At 38.5% G+C, this 25,047-nt stretch overlaps 1 protein-coding gene across 2 annotated transcripts in view; it reads left to right on the top strand.

Annotated features, from left to right (window-relative positions):
• The window catches only part of REC114 (REC114 meiotic recombination protein), an 88,912-nt gene that overhangs the window by 4,920 nt on the left and 58,945 nt on the right, over nucleotides 1–25,047 (top strand). For both annotated transcript variants that reach the window (XM_008528257.2, XM_070621769.1), the window contains exon 2: nucleotides 18,576–18,665. In XM_008528257.2, the coding sequence (XP_008526479.1) occupies nucleotides 18,576–18,665 (90 nt within the window). The remainder of the gene's footprint in view (nucleotides 1–18,575; nucleotides 18,666–25,047) is intronic.

Raw genomic sequence — 25,047 nt, 5'->3', positions numbered from 1 at the left:
ACGAGAACAGCACTCTTCCCTGCCCTGTGTGAGCTCTCGGGATTGTTCCCTTCAGTCTGTTCCGGTGGTTCTTTGCCCAGCCTCCAGCAGTTGCTCACACACACATGCTGAAGATGTGAGGACAAGTCTCTGCAGGAGGCAGGAGTGCTTTCTCTGGGCAGCTCTCTCCTCTCTGGGATCCTGTCCTGCCAGCTGGCCGCACGGACCTCCCTGGACTCGCAGCTCAGGGACACCTCGCCAGCTTCTGCCGGGGCTCCTGCTCCTTGCACTTCAGCCTGGACACTTTCTACGAGAAGTAATCTGGGCCAGCAGTAAGGCTCGCCTCCCTTGTGCCCTGTTATTTCTCAGGAATCATGTCCTTTATTACCTGATAGCCAGTGTCTTGAAAACTGTGTTGTTTCCTCTAATTTGTCCAGTTTTTTAGTTGTTTCAGGTAGGAGATAAATTCAGTCCCTGTTACTTTTTCTTGGCCAGAAGTGGAAGTCCATAGTGGGTCATTTGATTCGGTTCCACTTTGTGTTTTTCCACTTCAGTTCATTAATTCAACAGAATGTTATTAAATTATGTACTGGGCACTTGGCATTCAGTTAGGTACTGGAGAGACTGTGGAACTATCCTTGTATTTCATCACAATCTTAAAATATTGGGGCACTTGAGCCCAGGATTACAAGAATGGTGGGACCCTATCACTAGAGCAGTGTTTCTCAAGGTATAGTGGGCAGACTGTCAACAGTCTCTTGGGGTGCTTGTTGAAAATGCAGGTTCATGGTTCCTGCACAAGACCTAGTGAATCGAATCTCTGGGGGCACTCTCTTGGTGAGTCTATGTGTTGTAATCCATCCTCTTGCCCCAATTCTGAGGGAAAGGTGGGCAAGAGGGAACCATTCACAAAGTAATACTGATACTATATCGTGCTTTACAATTTATGGAGTATTTTCACATATCTTCCCATTTGATTCTCACAACTCTTTAGATCTTCTTACAATTTTATAGATAAGAAGCTGAAGGCTGGCTAAGTTAAATAGCTTGCCAGAAGTTTACATAGAAAGTGGAAGAACTGATTTTAAAACTCAGGTCTTCCTCAAGCCAGTTCTCATCCACTGCTACTTCTTACACTGGTATCTTCTCTTGTGAAGATGTAGGGATGTCATCAAGATTTATTCTTTGATGCAGCTTGCTTCTTTTGAAGAGTTAGGTTGTATTTTGCATTAATTAGGACTAAGATTGGCTCTAAGGGACAGAAAATGTGAAATAATAGTGGATTAAATAAGATGAAAGTTTATTCTCCACATAAAAGTACAGGGCTGGTATGACACTCCACAGTGTCAGGAACTGAGGACCTCCTATTTTGTTCCTCTGTCATGTGTGGCCATAGTCTCTTAGTCCAAGATAGAATTGATATTCTAGACGATTTGGTGGAGGAAGGGATGAAGAAGTGGATAAAGTATACACTCCTGCTCTTAAGGAAAGAAATTTTCTCTTAAAGAAATTTTCCGTAAGTTGCCACATGACACTTCCTCCTATAGCAAAATGGCCAGAACCTAGACCTTTGCGTGTCCTACCTGCATGGACAGCTGGCAGATGTAGTCTCTATCCCATGAGGTCATGTGTCCAGCTAAACAAGAGAGAGTCTGTTACCATATGAGAAGGAAAATGGGTGTTAGAGAACAACTGGAAGCCTGCCACGCACGTCTTCCTTCTGAATCCGGAGACTGCTAAGAAATGAAGGCTTATCCTGGGGTTCCTTGTTGAAACTAAAAAGGCATTTTCTAATAAGAATAGCAGCAACCAAAAAACCTCTTATTTAGTGCCTAATTACCTAGAAGACTGCTTGGCACATGCCCCCAAAATGTTTATTGAATGAATGAATCAAGGGCAGGCATTCTGTTAAGCATCTGATCTGACATTATATCATTTAGTCTTTCTGATGATCCTACAAGGTAGTTATTATTTTTATTTTATAGATGAGAAAATTAGGTATATTTGATCCTAGGTCTGTCTGATTCCAGATAACGTCTTTTATAAAGTAGTCATTAGTGTTGTTCACAAAATATACTCAGATTGCGTATGCCTAGCGTCTTCAAGTTAAGTGTGCCATGTGACTGGTTTTGGACAATAAAATGTGAGCAGAACTGACCCATGTTATGGGCAGAAGCTTTAAGAGCCAGTGCATCATTCTCATCTTCTTTCCTTTTGCTACAGCGTTGCAGATATCACTCGCCATGTCAGCCTAGGTCCGATAGTGAGAATGATGGGCAGTGTGAGGTAGAAGGTGCAGACAGGTAGAGTCAGGATGGATAGTTAGTGTAAGTGAGAAAGAAATCTTTGCTTTTGGGGGTTGTTAATTTCTACAGCATACTCTAGCCCATACCTGACTGATAGATACAGAAATAATTTTTACAATTTTATAATTTTAGTTATGTTTAATTGAATTGTATGTCACATACATTGTAGATTGCTTAGGCTTTTGAGGAAGAATCTTCTAACTGATATTCTAAATTCTTTTTCTGTGACAAAATCATTACTTCTTTGAAAGTACCAGTTTATAAATACATATTTCCAAGTTGGAACCAGTCTTTGTTCTCCTTCAATAAATAAAAGCTTAATTTTATTGTGTAACAGACATAATTTTCATAGAGGCCATGGCTTGTTGGTATAATATGATTTAAGGTAGAATTTATCTGGACAAATAGAGGGAAGGTCTTTCTTTTTTGGCTTGTGGATGAAGAGGTCTAAGAAGTTAGTTTAAAATGAGGCCCAAGAGTATTAAAATTCATTCATGTTTAGGATTTGTTCTCCACCTACTACGCCAGAACTATGCAGGGCTGTTTAAAGATGATTAAGCTGTGGTAGGCGTCCCACATATAAAGTGGAGGAAGATGGGCATGGATGTTAGCTCAGGTCCAGTCTTCCTCAGCAAAAAGAGGAAGATTAGCAGCAGATGTTAGCTTAGGGCTAATCTTCCTCAAAAAAAAAAAAAATTAAAGATGATTAAGGCATCACCACTGAAAGAGCTAGCCAAATAAGCTCAAGGACCTGCTCATTTGGAATATAGGGTTCCTTTCTCCTCACAAATGATAACATGGCATCCGAGAAGCAAGTTAAGGTGTTTCTTTACCTCAGATTTAGAAATACAGTTTGGATTTTGGAAGTGTCATGAGTTTAAATGAGCCTTGTTTATGAATGAATAGAAGATAGTGCCTATGAAGATAGCAAAGGCGAGTGTGAGGATTGCGGAGACCTAGGACAGGTATGGCAATGGGAGGTACTTTCTGATATACTTGGTGACTTTTTTTTTTTTTGCTGAGGAAGAGTAGCCCTGAGCTAACATCCATGCCAATCTTCCTCCTTTTCTTTTTTTTTTTGGTTGAGGAAGATTGGCCCTTAGCTAACATCTGTTGCCAGTCTCCTTCTTTTGCTTGAGGAAGATTGTTGCTGAGCTAACATCTGTGCTAGTCTTACTCTGTTTTGCATGTGGGATGCCACCACAGCATGGCTTCATGAGTGGTGTGTAGATCCACGGCTAGGATCCAAACCCACAAACCCTAGGCCACCAAACGACTGTGCCACTGGGCTGGCCCCATTCCTCCACTTTTTTATATGTGGGTCGCTGCCAAGCAAGGCTGATGAGTGGTGTAGGTCTGTGCCTGGGATCCGAACCCATGAACGTGGGCTGCCAAAGCAGAGCGTGCCAAACTTAACCACTACGCCAAGGGGTTGGGCCCATCCTTGGTGATTGTTATAGGATTTATTAGTTTGGGAAATTTTTTAAAGGCTTTTTTAAACATAGTATTGGAGATATGTCCTAGAACTGTTTTATGGAAAGAACAATTAGCAGAGGGACCTTGATCTGTAATTTCAAAGACATACAGAACTTATTCCTCAGTTGCATGGAAGATGTTTTGAGTAAATATGTTCTGCTTATGGCTGCTAATCAAGGTTAACTCTGGTAGCTCGGCTTAAAGGGACTGGGTAATTTCATGATCATTAATCTTATTCTTAGGGATATATGATAAAAGAAGAGGAATCACATCTCATGCCTTGATGCATGAGATAATTTTTTAGTTTCTAAAGAAACACGTTCCTCAGGTACGTATCATTCCTCTTTTTTTGGTCTAATTGTTACACTCTTGTAATTGTGTTTACTATTGTTACTGTTAAAATTCTTCATTTTTGTGAAACACCAAAAACAAAATACTGAATTTTACAGTTTGGTAATAGGTATGTAGCAAGGCCTTTCATTAGCATAATATACTTTTCAAGTTTGTTGAAATAATTTACGAGTCTCTTTAGCTATCGAGAGTCAGTGGGGAGGCAGCTGATAGCCTACTTAGCAATTTCACACATTTTCCGTATTTTGTAATGCATAAATCAGCAGTTTGGGCCAATATATAGAGTTGTGACACTTTCTGAGGGGTCTTAAAAGCAGAAAACAAAACCATTAATCAAGTACATAATTTTTTTTTTTTTGAGGAAGATTAGCTCTGAGCTAACATCTACTGCCAATCCTCCTCTTTTTGCTGAGGAAGACTGGCCCTGAGCTAACATCCCTGCCCATCTTCCTCTGCTTTATATGTGGGACGCCTACCACAGCATGGCTTGCCAAGCGGTGCCACGTCCACATCCAGAATCCAAACCGGCGAACCCCGGGCCGCTGAAGTGGAATGTGCAAACTTAATTGCTGTGTCACTGGGCCAGCCCCTCAAGTACATAATTTAATTTGTCACATCTGATGAGTAACACTATTTTACCCTTTCATGTAGATATAATTTAAGGTAAGTACATTTGAAATAGTTTTCTGTATTTTCATTTGACTTTTTTCTGTTTAATTTTAGGTTAGTCTTATAGTACAGTCTTGCACAAATGCGTACAGAGAAAATATGAGAAGACTAATTTAACCAGTATATAAGCTATGCCTGAAAAGCCGGCGTGTGATAGACAGGCTCTGTATCTCAGTGTGTGCTAGCTACTGTGTGGATGGCAAAATACCACAACAGACAGAGGTCAAGTTAATGTAAATCTTCTTTTTCCCCCAGTATTATTAAGATATAGTTGACATATAGCATTGTATAAGTTTAAGGTGTATAACATAATGATTTGATATATGTATATATTGCAAAATGGTTACCACAATAAGTTTAGTTAACATCCATCACCTCACATAGTCACAAATTTTTTTTCCTTGTGGTAAGAACTTTTAAGATCTACTCTCTTGGTAGCTTTCAAATATACAATACAGTATTGTTAAACTATAGTCATCACGTTGTACATTACATCTCCAGAACTTATTTATCTCATAACTGGAAGTTTGTACCTTTTGATCACCTTTGCCCATTTTGCCCATCCCCCACCTCTGGTAAGCACTCTGTTTCTTTGAGTTTGGTTTTTTTATATTCTACATATAAGTGAGATCATACAGTATTTGTCTTTCTTTGTCTGACTTATTTCACTTAGCATAATGCCCTCAAGTTTCATCCATGTTGTTGCAAATGGTAGGATTTCCTTGTTTTCTATGGCTGAATAATATTCTTGTGTAAATCTATATGTACCACATTTTCTTTATCTGTTCATCTGTCAGAGGACACCTAAGTTGTTTCCATGTCTTAGCTATTGTAAATAATGCTGCAGTGAACATGGAGGTGCAGATAACTCTTCAAAGTAGTGATTTCATTTCCTTTGTATGTATACCCAGAAGTGGAATTGCTGAATCATATGGTAGTTCTATTTTTAATTTTTGAGAACTCTCCATACTGTTTTCCATAGTGGCTGCACCATATTACATCCCCGCCAATAGTGCACAAGGATTCCCTTTTCTCCACATCCCCATTAACACTTGTTATCGCTTGTCTTTTTGATAGTAGCCATTATAACAGGTGAGAGGTTATATCTCGTTGTGGTTTTGATTTGCATTTCCCTGATGATTAGTGATTTGGGCACCTTTTCATGTACCTGTTGGCCAGCTGTATGTCTTTTTTGGAAAAATATCTTTTCAGGTCCTTTGTCCATTTTTTAAATTGGATTATTTGCTTTTTTGCTATTGATTGTATGAGTTCCTTACATATTTTGGATATAACCCCTTGTCAGATGTGTGGTTTGCAAATATTTTCTCCCATTCCCTAGGTTGCCTTTTCATCTTGTTGGTTGTTTCTTTTGCTGTGTAGAAGCTTTTTAGTTTGAGGTAGTCCCACCTGTTTGTTTTTGCTTTTGTTGTTTGTGCTTTAGGTGTCATATCTAAAAAATCATTGCCAAGACCAATGTCAAGGAGTTTTTTCCCTATGTTTTCTTCTAGGAGTTTCATGGTTTCAGGTGTAGGGGAGGAAGACAATTCCTTTACCCTATCGGTTCTTCTGGCTGGTCTAAGAATCAAATTGACATGAGACAGAATAATAGGAGAAAATCAAACACAGTTTAATAACGTGTATACATGGGAGAAACCCAGGAAAGCCAAGTAACTTGCCAGAATGGCCAAAGGCCCCACCATAAATACCATCTTCAGCTAAAGACAAAGGAGGATGTTGGGGTAGTGGTTTGGGGCTTCAAAGGGGAGGAAGGCAATTCACATGGAGATGGGAAAGCAAATGTTTGGTAGACAGAACTTGGGTAAGAATGGGCTTAGCAAGGACTCTCACAGTCTACTGATACCCAGAGTTATCTATGGGGACGGCCTGTCCTAGGAACAGGCCTTCTATCTTAAATTCTTTTAGGCAGTTAGGGGGAAGGCCAAAGTTTCTTTAAAGTCTTTCGTTCCTAGAAATAAGCCAAGAGACACATTTGGAGTAGCCAATTCTGATCTCCCACACACGTCTTACATTTAAGTCTTTAATCCATTTTGAGCTATTTTTTTGTTAGTGGTGTAAGGTAGGTGTCTAGTTTCATTCTTTTGCATGTGAAATCCGCTTTTCCCAGCACCATTATGGAAGAGACTGTCTTTTCTCCATTCAGTATTCTTGGCTCCCTTGTCAGATTTTAGTTGACTGTTTATGCATGGGTTTATTTCTGGGTTCTCTATTCTGTTTTACTGGTCTATGTGTCTGTTTTATGCCAGTACCATAATACTGTTTTGATGATGTAAATCTTAAGTCACATTTAGGCTAGCAACTAGAATTAAGAGAAGATGTGAATGTGATATGTTCTGACACCTGAAAATTACTGTCTTTTTCTGTGATGACTTGGTCATTAGAGATAACATTTTTCTTTAAGCTTTTCGTATTGTGCTAATGTGAACAGTCAGTAAAATGCTAAATTATCACTCCATTAAAAATATTTCCGAAGAGCCAGAATTAAGTAATTTTTTTTCCTCAGATACCTGGATTATGTTAGGCATTATGATATTTGGAATCTCTCTGTAGAGTTAGGACATTACGTGTAGTATCCTTGTCCTTTGTAGTAGCTGAATGCCTTCCTTAACCTTGCTTCTACCTACTCAACAAAGGACATGGAAGCCTCTTGTAAAACTTTTTATTATAAAGAATTTCAAGCATAATCGAAGGTAGACAGAATAGTATAGTAAACCCACGTGTACGTATCACCCAGCTCCAACAATTATCAACTCATGGCCAGTCTGGTTTCTTCTGTGCTCTATCCACATCCATTGTGTTATTTTGGAGCACATCTCTGACATCATACCATTTCATCATAATTATTTCAGTTCATATCTCTAAAAGATAAGGACTTTAAAAAAAATAATCATACTACAATTTTTACCCTACAAAACAATTCCTTAATATTATTAAATAGTACTCAATTTTCTAATAGTCTCATAAGTGTCATAATTCTTTTAAACAGGACCATACATTGTTTTCGGTATATCTTAATCTTTAGGTTTCTCCTCCATATGTTTCTCTGATCCCACCTCTCTCCCTTCCTTGCAATTTATTTGTTGAAGAAACCGAGTTCTACAGAGTTTCTGACACTATGGATTTTGCTGACTGCATCTCTGTGGTACAACTAATGTGATCCTTCATCTTCTGTATTTCTTGTGAATTGATAGTTGAATCTAGAGGCTTCATCAAGTTCAGGTTGTTTTATTTTATTTGATCTTTTGCAAGACTGCTTAACAGGTGTTTTGGTTTTCTTCTCGTTAGAAGTTATGTAATGCCTATTTATCTCTCTCTTTGTGATGTTGCAGCTATTGATGCGCAAGGCCTAGAGCTATTAATTAATTAGGAATTGCAAAATGTTTCTACTCTAATTTTATCTTTTTTCCTTCGTTTATTATCTGGAATTTTTTTTAAAGAGAAACTTCCTCGTATCCATTATAGTTTACCCGGTGGTTGGTTTGTATAGGAGAGGTAGGATAATGTGTGATTCTTTCCCTTCATTTACCTCTTACTAAAAAAAGTTCTCTAGAATCCTCCAGTGTTAGAGAATGCCTTTTTTTTTAAAACATTGAGACCGTTTAAGATCTTCTTCTTTCAATTTAGAAATTTTATCAGGATGCGTCTAGTTGTTGACCTTTATTTTCCCGCCATCAATGCCTGAAACTTGAACCATCTTCTGTATCATGTCTTTCTGCAGTTGTGGGATATTTCTTCTATTATTTGTGTAATCATTGCCTTTTCTCGGTCTGTTTTTCCCCTTCCACTTTAGCTCCTGTCATTAACATTTGTTCTCCTGGATCTGAGTCTTTGCTGCACATTGTCTTGTACTACACATGATTTCTTCCTCTTTGGAGTTTTGTTCTGTATGTCTGAATATTTTTCCAACTTGATCGTTCACACTGTTAATTTGGTCTTAACAGTGTCCATCCCATTGTTCAATTAAGCTATTGAATGTTTATATTTATAAAGCTTGTTTTTAGCTCCAAGACTCTCCTTAAGTGTTTTTAATAATACTAATTATTATTTTTTCGTTCAAGCTGTTGTTGCTCTCCTCCAGCAGTTTTGTTCCACTAGGAGCCACCTGTTCTGGGTTTTCTGTTTGTTCTTCATGGCTTTAGCCCATTGGGTATGTAGTCATTTTCCTGTATTTAACTTATGCCTCTTTCTACCTTTGGCGCTGAAGTCGAATGGTGGACACATACTGTTAAGTGGTGAGTGTTGGGAGGTGCATGGCTCAGTCCTCTGGGCCTACCGTGGAGGAGTAGGAAGGACTCAGCTGAGTAAGTTGTGCAGCTCCAGTGTGACTCCTTGGAGGCTAGGAGACCAGTAGGAATTTCAGAACACACAGGCTGGTTCTCTTGGCAACCCACCAATTTCTATAGCTCCCTCCCCAAAACTGTAGCATTCCTATTTTTGCCCTGGGGCTCCTTGCTCACGCTAGGGCCTCCTTTCTCCAGTAGGGGGAAAACATACCAGCTCTCTTTATCTGGATCCTAAGACTTCAACCCACCCTTCTGGCGCACTTGGATATTGATTTTAATAAGTACTCAAGAGAAGGTAATTGGTATTTGGATTGGATTTGGGAAGGGAAGACTGCAGGGATGCAATCAAACTACCATTTTTCCTGAAGCCCTTGGAAGTCTTAAATTAGACATTTTCAAACTGTATGAGCATGCTATAAAGACCTTTTAGGTGGAGGATTGCAACAAATATCTGAAAAATAGTCAGTGTGAAATTCCCAGATAGCTGGTTAACCCTCTCACGCCTTCAAGTCTTTGCTCAAGCCTCACCTTCTCAGTGATGCCTACCCTGACCACCCTATTCATATTGTAACTTTTATGCCCTGTCTTCACGCTCCCATTGCCCTTCCCCTGCTTTATTTTTCCCCAGCTCCTAGCACCTTCTTATATACTAGATAATTACTTAGATGTTCTAGACACATCACTAAACATAATGACACCAGAATGGATAATTTTTTAACACTTTCCTCTCCTCCCCTAAATGATGAAAGTATTTTCACATTTCATAAATGAAATTATTCACTTATTATGCAGACAGTGAAAATTCTTTTGAGCTTCCTTATTATAATCATGCCAGTAAAATAAATAAGAAAAATGAAATAAGCAATATAGAAGGCAGGAAAAAAGCACAACTATTTAGCTAGTTGTTGTTATATCTAGTTAACTGTTTGAACTTTGGTTACAGGCTGATACTTTATGTAATTAATTGCCCACTAACTAATAAGTGATTTAAAAAAAAATAAAACTCAAAATCTCCAAAGTACAATTTAGGCAACTGCTGATAAAATTGCTGATATGTTTTACTCTCTTTTTCTTCCTTAGTTTGGAAACATTTAACACTTTAAAAAGAATAAATGTCAGTGTTAAAAGTATTATTCAAATTTAGTAAAATGTTGAGTGTGAACTAAAATTTGCACTTACCAAACAAAATGTTCCATCTTGTTGCTTGCAGTCTGTTTCATTGTTTAAAATTTTAAATGCAAATATAAATACCGTAAGAGCCCATATGATGACAGCATTGGAGTAATTCAAGTTCTGTTTCTTGATCTTTACAATCCCTGTGCTATCATTGTTTATTTTGAATCTGTGGTTTAAGTGCAGAAGAATGTAGTACCACAGGATTGAAGCGACCTGCGTCCTAGGAAAGGGTTGGAGACAACAACTCTGTGCTAAGCAAGCCGAAGTATATCAAAGCATTGTGAGCTACTCCTGAAACAAGTGTGTGTGGTTAAGTCTGCATGTATGCAGGCCAACTTTATAACTGGGAGTTTTCCAAATGGACGTCTATGTAGAAAATAAAGTTTATTAAATAGAAGCTTATGTACGTATTATTTAAACTCAGCAGTAACTGTGGCAATTGTTTAGAACTTAGACCAAAAAAAGTTTTTTTTCAGGGGAGAGTATTTTATCAGTGCCTTTGATTAGAATTGCTGGCACATGGTGGTAATAAAAAGCAAACTGCTTTTTAGTCAGTTTGACTATTTTTTATGAATTCTCTACAAAGCATTCCCTTATTGCCTGCACGAGGGCTGACTGATCCCACCATCCCATCTTGAGTATGCCACTAATTAAATGTATTATCTGCTGTACCCTTGTTCTGCATCCCCATCCCGTGTTGGCTCTGTGAGGGCAGGAATCTTTGTTTTGTTTAATGATGTATCCCATCTAGAATAATGGTTGGCATCTAGTAGGTGCTCAATAAATATGTGTTGAATAAACAAATGAACGAATGATGCTCAGGGTTGGGGACATTCCTTTCTATGTCTTTTTCTTTCCCAAATATTTATAAGAAAGATCAGAATATAGTGGGTACTTCGTTAATGCTAACTGACTGACTTAAATGCTTGGTTTAAGATTTTTTCTTTGCATCCTTGCATTCCCATATGAATTTTAGGACATGGACATCTTTGGAGGACCGTTATTCTGCCTACCTCAGCATCTTAATATTAAATCTTCTTATCCATGAACAAAGTATATCTCTCCCTATATTTACGTGTTCTTAAATTTCTGTCAATTTTCAGTGTGCAGATCTTTTCTTTCTTTTGTCATATTTACCCCATTTCGTATTTTTTGATGCTATTGTAAATTTTGATGTTTTTAAAATGTAAAATTCCAGGCTGGCCTGGTGGTGCAGCGGTTAAGTTCACACGTTTCACTTCTCGGCGGCCCAGGGTTTTCTGGTTCAGATCCCAGGTGCAGACATGGCACTGCTTGGCAAGCCATGCTGTGGTAGGCGTGCCACATATAGAGTGGAGGAAGATGGGCACCGATGTTAGCTCAGGGCCAGTCTTCCTCAGCAAAAAGAGGAGGATTGGCGGTAGTTAGCTGAGGGCTAATCTTCCTCAAAAAAAAATAAATTAAATAAATAAATAAATAAAATAAAATTCCAATTGTTTTTTACTATCATGTATAATTTAGTTTTCGTTTGTGGATCTTGTATTCTACAACCTTTCTAAAATTAATTTATTCTGAGAAGGTTAATTGGATTTTCTACATATCATGATCATATTGTCTGTGAATTGACAGTTTTGCTTCTTCCTTTCCAACCTGGGTGCTTTTTCTTTCTTTTTCTTGCCTGATTAAAATGGTTGGAACCTCCAGTACAATGTTGAGTAGAAGTAGTTTCAAAATATTTGGGCATTTTTTCAGAGATCTTTCCGTTATTGATTTCTAATTTATGCTCAGAGAACATACTTTTAAATTTACTGAGACTTGTGTTATAGCCCAGAATGTGGTGTGTCTTGGTAAGTGCTCTGTGTACACGAGAAGAATGTGTATTTTGCTGGTTTTGGATGGAGTATTCTGTAAATGTCAATCAGGTCATGTTGGTCGATAGTGTTGTTCAAGTCTACTGTATATGTGCTGATTTTTCTATGTAGTTCTATCAGTTATTGAGGGGGGATTTTTTTTTAAAGTGTACAATTTAGGACCTTTTAGTATATTCAGAGTTGTGCAACCATCACTATAATCAATTTTAGAATATTTTCATTATGCCACAGAGAAACCCTGCACCTCTTAGCTGTTAACCCCCAATCCCTCCGTCCCTCTCTCATCCCTAGGCAACCAGTAATCTACTTCCTGTCTCCATAGATTTGCCTATCTGAATGTTTCATACAATAGAATCACACAATATCTGGTCCTCTGTAACTGGCTTCTTTAACTTAGATGTTTTGGGGTTTTTGTTTTTCTATTTTTTAAATTTTTATACAGCTTTATTGAAGTATTATTTACATTCCATTAAATTCACTCATTTTAAAGTGTATCATTAGAGGAATTTTAATAAATTTATACAACTGTGCAACCATCACCACAATCCAAGTTATAGAACATTTTCATCATCCAAAAAATTCCCTTGTGGCCATGTGTAGTCACTCCCCACTTCCAGGCCCAGGCAACTACTGATCATCTTTCTGTCTCTGTAGTTTTGCCTTTTCTAGAAATTTCATATAAATGGAATTGTTCGATATGTAGTCTTTTGTGTCTGGCTTCTTTCACTTAGCCTAATGTTTTTGACGTTCATATCATGTCAGTAGTGCTTTCTCTTTTATTGCTGAATGATGATATTCCTTTGTTTGGGTATACCACATTTTGTTTACCCATTCATCAGTTGATGGACATTTGAGTGTTTCCAGTTTGGGGCTATTATGAAATATGCAGCTATGACCATTTATGTCCAGGACTTTATATGGACGTATGTTGTCATTTCTCTTGGATAGAGATGTCTAGGAGTGGGATTGCTGGGTCATGTGTAAGTGTATGTTTAATGTTTTAAGAAACTGCCAAACCATTTTCTGAGATGATTCTACCATTTACATTCCCACCAGCATTATATAAGGGTTCCTGTTTCTCCATATCCTTGCTTGCACTTGATTGTCAGTCTTTTGGATTATAATCATTCTAGTGAGTGTAAAGTGGTTTCTTGTGGTTTTAATTTGCACTTCCCTAATGACTAATGCTGTTGAGGATCTTTTCTTGTCCTTAATTTTCTAGTCATACTTTTTTTTGAAGTGTCCAAATCTTTTGCCCATTTTAAAAAATTGGGTTGTTTTGTTTTATTATTGAGTTGCATGAGTTCTTTATATATTCTGAATTAACTCTTTTATCAGATATGTGATCTGCAGTTATTTTTTCCCAGTCTGTGGCTTGTCTCTTCCATTTTCTTTTCTTTTTAATTGATTTTTTTATTGAGGTCATAATAGTTTATAACATTGTGAAACTTCAGTTGTACATTATTAGTTTTTAGTCACCATATAAATATGCCCCTTTACCCCTTGTGCCCACCAACCCAACCCTCTTCTCCTCTGGTAACCACTAAACTGTTCTCTTTGTCCGTGTGTTTATCTTCCACATATGAGTGAAATCACATGGTGTTTGTCTTTCTCTGTCTGGCTTAATTCAATTAACATAATACCCTCAAGGTCCATCCATGTTGTTGCAATTGGAACAATTTTGTCTTTTTTATGGCTTAATAGTGTTCCATGTGTGTATACACCAGATCTTCTTTATCCAGTCATCAGTTGATGGGCCCTTGGCTTGCTTCCACTTCTTGGCTATAGTGAATAATGCTGCAATGAACATAGGGGTGCATAAGTCTCTTTGAATTGTTGATTTCAAATTCGTTGGCTAAATACCCAGTAGTGGGATAGCTGGGTTGTATGGTAGTTCTGTTTTTAATTTTTTGAGAAATCTCCATACTGTTTTCTATGGTGGCTGCACCAGTTTGCATTCGAGAGAAGAGTATTCAAATCTCTGACTATAATTGTGGATTTGTCTATTTCTCCTTACAGTTCTGTCAGTTATTGTTTCATGTATATATTTTTTTTGTTGAAGAAGAAGATTAGCCCTGAGCTAACATCTGTTGACAATCCTCCTCTTTTTGCTGAGAAAGACTGGCCCTTAGCTAACATTCATGCCCATCTTCCTCTATATGTGGGATGCCTACCCAGCATGGCGTGCCAAGCAGTGCCATGTCTGCACCTGGCATCCAAACCAGCGAACCCCAGGCCGCCAAAGCGGAACATGCGCACTTAACTGCTATGCCACTGGGCCGGCCCCTGCTTCATATATTTTTAAGCTCTGTTATTGGGGCATAAATGTTTTGGATAATTATGTCTCTTGGTTAATTGACCCCTTTATCATTATGAAATGATCTTCTTTATACCTTTTGATACTCTTGCCTAATTCTAATATAGCTTCTCCAGCTTTCTTTTGATTATTAATAGCATGGTCTACATTTTTACCACCCTTTTGTTTTTAACTTGTTCATGTTTTTATATTTAAAGTATATTTCTTGTAGGCAGCATATAGTTGTATCTTGTCTTTTTAACCTATTGTCAGATTGCTTTTCATGGGGATGTTTAATGCAATCATTAATAGGGTTGGGTTTAAGTCTATAATTTTCCTATTTGTTTTGTATTTGTCTCATCTTTCTTTGTTCCCTTTTTATTCTTATTCTGCTGCCTTTTGGATTAATTGAGTATTGCTTGTAATCCCCTTTGTCAATTATCTTTTAAAGAAGACAGGTAGACAGATAAGTAAGTAAATACCAAGTAACAAAAGTGGTAAGAGCTATGGAGAAAAACAAAACTGGAGAAGGGAATAGGAGTGATCTAGTTTGGGTAACGGGGAGAGTTGGTGGCGGTTTTCATTAGGATGGTCAGGAAAGGTTATACCTGAAAAGATGACATTTAAGCAAAGATCTGAAGAAGATGGAGTGAGTCATGTGGATATCTAGGAGAAGAGAATTCCAGATTGAACAACAATTGTTTATAATGGTTTATAATCGTGAATATGCCTAATAGTTTCAAGGAGCAGCGAGGAGGCCAGCGTGGCTAGAGCAGAGTGCAGAGAGGGCTGTGAGAGCAGACAGGCAATGAAGGGCTAGATTGTGGAGTGCTGTACATGAGTCTCTGGGTGAGATGGAAAGCTACTGCTGGGCTTTGAGCTGGAAAGGACGTGATCTGACTTAGGTTTTAAAAAGATCACTCTGGGGGCCAGCCCCGTGGCCAAGTGGTTAAGTTTGCACACTCCACTTTGGCGGCCCAGGGTTTTGCTGATTCATATCCTGGGTGCAACTATGTACTTGGGGCACTTTGGGGAGAAGAAGAAGAAGAAAAAAAGAAGATTGGCAATAGATGTTGGCTCAGGTACAAATCTTAAAAAAAGAGATCACTCTGGCTACTGTATTGAGAATAAACTGTTGGAAAGGGTGAGCAAGAATAGAAATGAGAAAGACAGCTGGGAGGTTATTATAATCTATTAGAGATGATGGTAAGTCAGCCCACGCCTGTGAGAAGTGGTTGGATTCTGGATATTTTGAAGGTAGACATGAAGGATTTGCTGATGAATTGGATCTGGGTGTGAGAAAAGGAGAGGATTCAAGAATGATTCCACAATATGGGCCTAAGGAAATGGAAGGGCAGAATTATACTCTGACATGGAAAAACTATGGAAGTCAATTGTCCACAACAGCCTAGCACATGGTAGGTGCTTTGTGTTGGGAAAGGCTGTCTTGTGCATGCAGTCTTTCAACCCCCTCTTGGCCACGAAAGAATGGGGGTTGGGCCTGGAGCGCTTCCTTACCAAGAGATAAAGAGTCCTTACAGCCTGTGCTCCTTTGTTCTGCTTAAGCATCCTATGGCACCTGGCCAACTCCACTGCTCTATCTGTCCCCTTAGGGGAGGGGACAGGGTCCTTCTGCTGCAGCACGAGAGGGGTGAGTGCAGGCAACTACCCTGTGTCAGCTGCTTAGAGGGACCTGCTGGCCAAGGGGAAACCAGCCCCACTAATGATGCTAATCTTGCTCTGTGTCTCCTCTATATGAGTAAAGCACTGTTCCATCCAGTGTTTGACTGTGTCGCGTGGTGACTCCAGTACCAAGTAGCAGTGGGCAGAAATGTTTAGACTGATACTCCTGGTCATAGACAACAGAAGCCACTTGCTCAACACTTTGTAAATATTGAATGAATAAATAAATGAATGAATGGAAAGGCTAGGACTTAAGTTAGGGGCTGTTAATTTTGAGATGACTATTAGGTTTTGGTTTTTGTTTTTGTTTTGAGGAAGATTAGCCCTGAGCTAACTACTGCCAATCCTCCTCTTTTTGCTGAAGAAGACTGGCCCTGAGCTGACATCCACGCCCATCTTCCTGTACTTTATACATGGGACACCTACCACAGCATGGCTTTTGCCAAGCAGTGCCATGTCCACACCTGGGATCCGAACCGGCGAACCCCAGGCCACGGAGAAGCGGAACGTGCAAACTTAACCGCTGCGCCGCTGGGCTGGTGCCACTATTAGACCTTTAAGTGGAGATATTGAGTGGGCAATTGGATGTAACAGTTTAGAGGGCAGGGGAGAATTCTACTGGGACGCTCCTGAAAGTCATTAGCCATCCCTTGAAAAAAATTATAAAATAATTTGTGAAGAATTGGCATCTCCATAATGTGTATTTCTATCCAACAAGAGATGTATATAAGAATGTTCATAATAGAATTATTTGTGGTAAACCTAAAATGGAAAACAATATTTACCAAGAAAAGAATGAAAAAATAAATTGCAGTATAATCATAGAATGGTATTCTACAGTAATGAAAATGAATGAACTCAGGTACATTCAGCAACATTGATGAAGCTACACATAAAATAATTCTTTATGTATGATTCCATTCATGTAAATAAAACTAAACTATGGTGTTAGAGGTCAGGGGGAAGGAAGCAGGTAGTGATTGGGAGACAGCACTAGGGTACCTACTGGAAGGCTGATAATGTTCTGTTTCTTTGCCTGGGTAGTGATTGTGTGTTTGCTTTATTATTGTTCATTGAGATGTACATTTATGTTTTGGACACTTTTTTGGATATATGTTATATTTCCAAAGTTGATATGTTAACATACTGCCTTCCAAAGAATTTGCTGACCAGATTCTAGTTTCCAAAGCTGTGCTTGACTCCTGACTGTGCTTGTGGTTTTAGGTGGTTCATTAAACTGTAGTGGGAAGAGTGTTGTACAAACAACTGACTTCCTAATACTGGGAAAAAGGCAGAATACCACCACCGAAGGAAATAGTGCAGGGCTTATCATGCCCCCCTTGATATCTAAAATGTTGTTCAATTTTTAAGTTTAAGGAATTTAAAGTGAATTAGAGAAAACTCAATAGGAAATCTTGAGTTTAAATATAGCATTAAAGCTCTAAACTCCACATATGAAACTATAAGAACGTTATTTCTCAATAGAATGCAGTAGCCTTGTAAAAATGTACTTAAGTTGAGTTAGGTAAGTGTAAATTATTTTGAGCTTTGAACATTAAGGTGAGTCTATAATTTCGTCTTATTTATACAAGCATGTTTACCTTACAGTGTTTATTAATGATATTAAAGCTACCTATACAGGGTAGTCGCTTAAGACCCAAATCCCGCTCTAATTATCTATTAGTCATGTGCTCCCTGACGTTTTGGTTTAATTGCCTCAACTCCTCTCCACAGCTATAGACCATATCTAACAAGGTAAAATATAATGGGGTAAGTCCAAGGTCTTACATTTAGGTTGAGATGAAGAAAGCAAAAGTATGATTTACCAACATAGATGATGAAGTTTCAGGAGGTTTTATTGATATAAGACCAAACTCTTCGATTGGACTACCTCCTCAAAAGGTTAATGTGATCATGGGCTCCACTACTACAAGCAGCAGGAGGTAATTAGACCACACAAAGAGCGTTATGGTCAGTTTGGGGCACCATATTTTAGGAATAACATTGACAAATTAGAGCTCATGCAAAGAAAAGTAGCAGGTTTTGAGGGGTTATGAAAATGGATTATATAACTGAAGAAATTAGGACTCTGAAGTCTCATAGCAACCCTGTAAGGCATTATCCCCATCTTACAGAAAGGAAATTGAGGCTCAGAGAGAATTAGTGATTTATTAAAACATAACTGAAAAGTGGTTGGCTCAGACCCCACATGTGTTGATTCTTAATCTGGTATTCTTTTGTTTCAAAACATCAGTTTTAATTATATTTTTTTATATTTAATTATATTTTTAAAAAGCTTGTCTGTTAGCCTTCTATGAAGAGACACTTGAAACTGTAAGGGAATCATTACAGATTAAATGAAAGGAAAGAGAAAATTTGGAACAGGAAGATCAATGTAAGAAAATACTTTGCTTATCAGTATTATAAGTTTATTAGTATCACAGAAATTTATTGTCTTATGCATATTTCCCTGTCTCTCTTTTTCAAGGTTTTTGAGTCCAATGAAGAATCTGGTTATCTTGTTCTCACCATAGTTATATCAGGTCATTTCTTCATTTCCCAAGGACAGACACTACTGGTAAGTTTTATGCATATAGTTTAATATGAAAATATATTTCTTTATTTTCATAGCTTTACATTAAGTTTTGTATCCTCGAGCTTCTTCAGTCCCACTAAAATTCATCACATTCAACAAATTAAACATTTATCAAATGTTCTTTAACAGTAGGAAATACAAAAACGTACTGAATATTGCCTGCCCTAAAGGGATTTAGAGTTTTGTTGGAAGTCAAAGTGGATCAAATGGTCGAGATTAACTGGTATTATAAAGGATTCTTAACTGGGGAGATGAGGCTGAAGACAGGCCAGATTTATAGAGAAATGTGTGGAGGGTTTTCCAGATAGTGTATCCAGAAGAAAGAGCATATCCAGAAGAATAGGTTTAAGGAAATAGCTGAAAGAGAACTTGACACGTGGTTTTATTGATATAGCCCTCTCTAAAACCCTAATTTTATAGAGATGCATTTGTTCTTTATTCTGAATACAAGAAAGTAAATGTAATGGAAGAGTATTACATCATTTAGCTGTGAATAATATCTACATAGACATAGTAAACTTGTACAAATATTTACTGAATATCTATGAGGGCATAATTTATTAATTTAACAAATATTTATTGAGCAATTACTATATGCTTGGCATTGTTCTAGGTGCTAGGAATATAGCAGTGAACAGCAAAGACAAAAATCCCTGTCATTATGGAGTTTCATCATTCTAATGGGGAGAAACAGCAATAGAAGGTCACATATATTCAAAAGACATGAATTTTTGGTGAATCCCTTACATATTCTATTATAGTATGATGGCAGCATCTCACAGTTTTACATTGTGATGATTCATCTCTCCGTTTAAGTGGAATGTAGCCTTATCTTTGAGTGTGAGGTAACCTGCAAAGTCATCTTTGTGTTCCTCGTGACTTTTAAAACTGCAGCATGAGTTGTACTGTTAGGGCTTGTATCAGTTGCAAGAGATGAGATTTCTTCTTCACCTGCAAATGAAGAATATTCCAGACAGTGGACTAAGGGATACCTAGCACACAGCTAGTTCTCCCTGTCAGTATTGTGAGTCTTTGCTGAATGGTGACATTTATGCAGTTTGGCTTCCTCAGACATAGGGGGCCACTGTGCTTAGTCTTTGTGCCATCAGTTTGCCCCAGTTGGTAAATGTTGTTACAAACTGGTGGAGGTTTCTTTGTATCATACATGGGATGATTTTTGCACTGCATTTACCAAACTAAGTTTATCAAATTCCAAGACACCCACTACTGAGAAATATAAAGGTAACTATAATTTGTACATGTTATATATGTATATAACTTAGATATTGAATTTTTTTTAAATCTTTAAAAATTTTTTTAAATCACCTTATTGAGGTATAATTTACGTAAAATAAAATTCACTAATTTTAAGTGTTTGATTTGATGTATTTTGATAAATGTATGTACTCATATAACCACCACGACAATCATGATATAGAACATTTCAATAAACCCAAAAAGTTTCCCTATGCCCCTTTGCAGTCAGTCGGTCTGCCCGTCATTGGCACCTAGCAAACCACTGATCTGCTTTCTGTCACCATAGTTTTGCCTTTTCTAGCATTTCTTATAAATGAAGTCATGTAATAGGCGGTCTTTTGTGTCTGGCTTCTTCCACTTAGCATAATGCTTTCGAGATTCATCTGTATTGTTCATTCCTTTTTACTACTGAATAGTACTCCATTTTATGGATAAACCTAATTTGCTTATCCATTCAACTTTTGATAGACATTCGGGTTGTTTCCTTTTTTTGGCTGTTATGAATGATGCTGTTATAGACATTTGTATACAAGCCCTTGTATGTACATGTATTTTCATTTTTCTTTGGTAAATTCCCTAGAGAGGACCTGTTGCTGGGTCATATGGGAAATCTATGTTTAACTTTATAAGAAACTGAAAAATTGTTTTCCAAAGTTGCATTCCCACAAGCAATGTGTGAGGGTTCCAGTTGTTCCACATCCTCACCAACATTTGGTATTGTCAGTCTTTTTAAGTTTAACTATTCTAGTGGGTGTGTAGTGGTATTTCATGGTGGTTTAATTTGCATTCCCTTAATGACTAATGATATTGAACATCTTTTCATATGTTTATTTCCCATTTGTATACCTCACTGGTGAAGTGTCTCTTCATATCTTTTAACCATTTTTCTTGCTGTTAATTTCTCCTTTTAGGTCTGTTCATAGTTGCTTTATGTACTTTGGTGCTCTTGTGTTAGGTGCATATATATTTATAAGTATTATGTCCTCTTGATGGAGTGTCCCTTTTATCATTATAAACTGCCCCTCTTTGTCTCTCATTACCTCTTTTATTTTGAAGTCTGCTTTGTCTGATATAAGTATGGCAACACCTGCTTTCTTTTGTTTGCCATTTGCTTGGAGTATTGTCTTCCATCCCTTCATTCTGAGCCTGTGTTTGTCTTTAGAGCTGAGATGTGTTTCCTGGAGGCAACGTATTGTTGGGTCTTGTTTTCTAATCCGTCCAGCCACTCTGTGTCTTTTGATTGGAGAATTCAGTACATTTACATTTAGAGTGATTATTGATATATGAGGGTTTAATGCTGCCATTTTATCACTTGTTTTCCGGTTACTCTGTATTTCCCTTGTTTCTCATCCCATGTATTTCTGACTGCCAGTTCAGTTTGTGATTTTCTATGATGGTTTTCTCAGTTTTCTCTTTATCATTTATGTCTCTGTTGGGATTTTTTGTTTAGTGATTACCATGAGGTTTGTATAAAAGATCTCATAGATGAGATGGTCCATTTTCTGATAGCCTGTTATTTCCTTAGTCTAAGCAGGTTCATTCCCTTTCCTCTTCCCCATCTAAGTTATTGTTGTCACAACTTATTCCATTTTGTGTTGTGAGTTTGTGATTAAAATGAAGTGATTTATAGCTATTTTTTTAAATTTTATTTATTTAAGATTTTATTTTTTCCTTTTTCTCCCCAAACCCCTCCAGTACATAGTTGTGTATTTTTAGTTGTGGGTCCTTCTAGCCGCAGCATATGGGATGCTGCCCCAGCATGGCCCGATGAGTGGTGCCATGTCCGTGCCCAGGATCCGAACTGGTGAAACCCTGGGCTGCTGAAGCAGAGTGTGCAAACCCAACCACTCGGCCATGGCGCCGGCCCCTATTTATTTATTTCTATTTTTTGAGGAAGATTAGCCCCAAACTAACATCTGCCACCAATCCTCCTCTTTTTGCTGAAGAAGATTGACTCTAACATCCATGCCCATCTTTCTCTATTTTATACATGGGACGCCTGCCACAGCGTGGCTTGATAAGTGGTGCGTAGGTCTGCACCCAGGATCCAAACCACCGAATCTCAGGCCACTGAAGTGGAACACACAAACTTAATGGCTATGCCACCAGGCAAGCCCCTGATTATAGCTATTTTTGATGCTTTCCTTCCCTCTATCTTTAATGTTATAAATAAGTGTTTGCTAATCTGTTTTGATAGAGAGCTGCAATTTTCTGACTGTGTCTATCTCCTTGTTCAAGGCTTTGTCAACCCTTTCTTTTTTCTTTTTTTTTCCAGATATGAGGGCCTTCTTGATCATTTCTTTTGGCGGGGGCTCTTGTGGTGATGAACTCCCTCAGCTTTTGTCTGTCTTGGAAAATTTTTATTTTTCCATCATATCTGAAGGATAGTTTTGCTGGATAGAGTATTCTTGGCTGAAAGTTTTTTCAGTATTTTGCATATATCATTCCACTCTCTCCTTTAACCTATATTAAGGTTTCTGCTGAGAAATCTACTGAAAGCCTGATAGGGGTCCCTTTGTAGGTCTTTTCTTCTGCCTTGCTGCCTGTAATATTTTTTCTTTGTCATTGACTTTTGCCAGTTTTACTAATGTATCCCTAGGAGAAGGACGTTTTACATTGATGTAATTAGGGGTTCTATTAGCTTCATTTACATGTAATTCTAGCTCTTTCCCCAGATTTAGGGAATTCTCAGCTGTTATTTCTTTCAACAAGCTTTCTGCTTCTTTCTCCCTCTCTTCTTCCTCTGGAATACCTGTAATCCTTATGTTGCATTTCCTAATTGAGTCAGATATTTCATGGAGAATTTCTTCATTTCTTTTTAGTCTTAGTTGTCTCTCCTCCTCTACCTGAAGCATTTCTATATTTCTGTCCTCTGACTTACTAATTCTGTTATCCATAATGTCAGCACTGTTATTTAAGGATTCCAGATTTTTTGTCTGTGCATGAGGAAGGTTGGCCCTGAGCTAACATCTGTTGCCAATCTTCCTCTTTTTGCTTGATGAAGATTGTCACTGAACTAACATCTGTGCCAGTCTTCCTCTGTTTTATGTGGGATACCGCCACAGTGTGGCTTGATGAGTGGTGAAGGTCTGTGTCTGGGATCTGAACCTGTGAACCCCGGGCCGCTGAAGTGGAGCTGTGAACTTAACCACTATGCCACTGGACTGGCCCCCTGATTTTTTTTTAAATCTCATTCATTTGTGTTCTTTATCTCCAACGTTTGTGTTTGGTTTTTTTTAGAGTTTCAATCTCTTTTGTGATGAATTTCCTCTGGTCATTAATTTTATTCCTGAGTTCATTGAACTGTCTGTCTGAGTTTTCTTGTATCTTGTTGAGTTTCTTTATGATAACTATTTTGAATTCTCTGTCATTTAGATTGTAAGTGTCTGTGACTTCAGGATTGGTTTCTGGATACTTGTCATTTTCCTTCTGGTCTGAAGTGTTAATGTATTTCTTCGTGCTGTTTGGTGGGGTGGACCTTTGCCATCACATGGTGGTAGTATCTGGTCACAGATTCCACCTGCCACCACTGGGGGAGAGCAGGAGCTGTTTTTTCTAAGAACACCACAACCCCTGGCAGTTGTGCTCATTGGGCTGTCTGTGTCTGGTCACCACCACTTCACACACACAGGCATAGGTGCTCTGGTGGGGATCCCCTGCCCTGGCCAACTGGCCGAGCTGGTGTGCCAGGCAGGATTAGGGGGAGGGGGTGCCTTCTTTCCTACCCGCGCTCCTGCTCTGCACTCCCTGGTGTTTGGATTGGTGGGGGCACCCCCAAAGTGGCTTAGCTGCCTTAGAGTGGAGTGTTCCTGCAGGCTGGGAAGCAACTCTGAGAGCGAAAGTGTTCCTGCTAACGGCTGCCTTTTCCCCCTTCTCCTCTCAGAGTCACATGTCAGCTGCCATGCAAGGTCCTGTGCCCTAGATTACTGCCACTGGGGAGGGGAGGAAGTCTGCTTACCTCCTTCCACTGCCTCCCTGGGGATCCAGCACCCCCACCTTCACATGGATGGCTGCGTGGATCTGTCAGATATATTGTGTGGTGTGTATATCCTCTGTTGGTTAATGAATGTTGTTTTTGTTGTATCTTAGGAGGGAGAACCTAAGGGAACAGCTCACTCAGCCATGCTGCTGATGTTGCTCTCTTTTAACTATTTTTGAGTTGTCTTATTATATTTGAGTCATGAGAGTTCTTATTCTGATTACAGGTTTTTTTTTTTTTTTTTTTTTTTTTTGCTGAGGAAGATTTGCCCTGAGCTAACATCCATTGCCAGTCTTCCTGTTTTTGTATGTGAGCCGCCATGACAGCATGGCCACTGACAGACAAGTCAGTGTAGGTCCATGCCCGGGAACTGAACCCAGGTGACTGAAGCAGAGGGTGCTGAGCTTAACCACTAGGCCACCAGGGCTGGCCTTGATTACAGGTCTTTTACCAGAAATGTGTCCTGCAAATATTTCTCTCAGTCTGTGGCTTGCCTTTTCATTTCTTTCATTTTGAAGAGCAGAAGCCTAAAATTTTGATGAAGTCCAATTTTTTCCTCTTATAGCTTATGCTTTTTGTATGCTACTTAAGAAATTATCTACTCCAAGATTGCGATGATATTTTTCTCTTTTATTCTAGAAGTTCTGTAGTTTTAGCTCTTACATTTAGGAATATGGTTCATTATAAATTTTTAATATTACTTAATAACATTAATATTTGTTATTATTTTGTATAGAGTCCCTTCTTCCCCTCAATTAAAGCAATGTGGTATTGAAAAAAGTTTACTGTATTATGGAATATAGTCATGGTCTTAGGGAATCTACTTTTGGAACCATTGAGTTAATTTTTGTTTTTTGAGGAAGCTCAGCCCTGAGCTAACATCTGCCAATCCTCCTCTTTTTGCTGAAGAAGACTGGCCCTGAGCTAACATCCATGCCCATCTTCCTCCACTTTATATGTGGGATGCCTGCCACAGCACGGCTTGATGAGCGGTGCCATGTCTGCACCCGGAATCCGAACCGATGAACCCCAGGCCGCCGAAGTGGAACATGTGCACTTAACAGCTGCGCCACCGGCCCGGTCCTGAGTTAATTTTTAATATATGGTGAGAGTTAAGAGTCTGGGTTA

The sequence above is a fragment of the Equus przewalskii genome, chromosome 1 (genome assembly GCF_037783145.1).
Source record: "Equus przewalskii isolate Varuska chromosome 1, EquPr2, whole genome shotgun sequence".
NCBI classification, from domain to species: Eukaryota; Metazoa; Chordata; class Mammalia; order Perissodactyla; family Equidae; genus Equus; species Equus przewalskii.
This window is presented reverse-complemented; position numbering and strand designations above follow the sequence as displayed.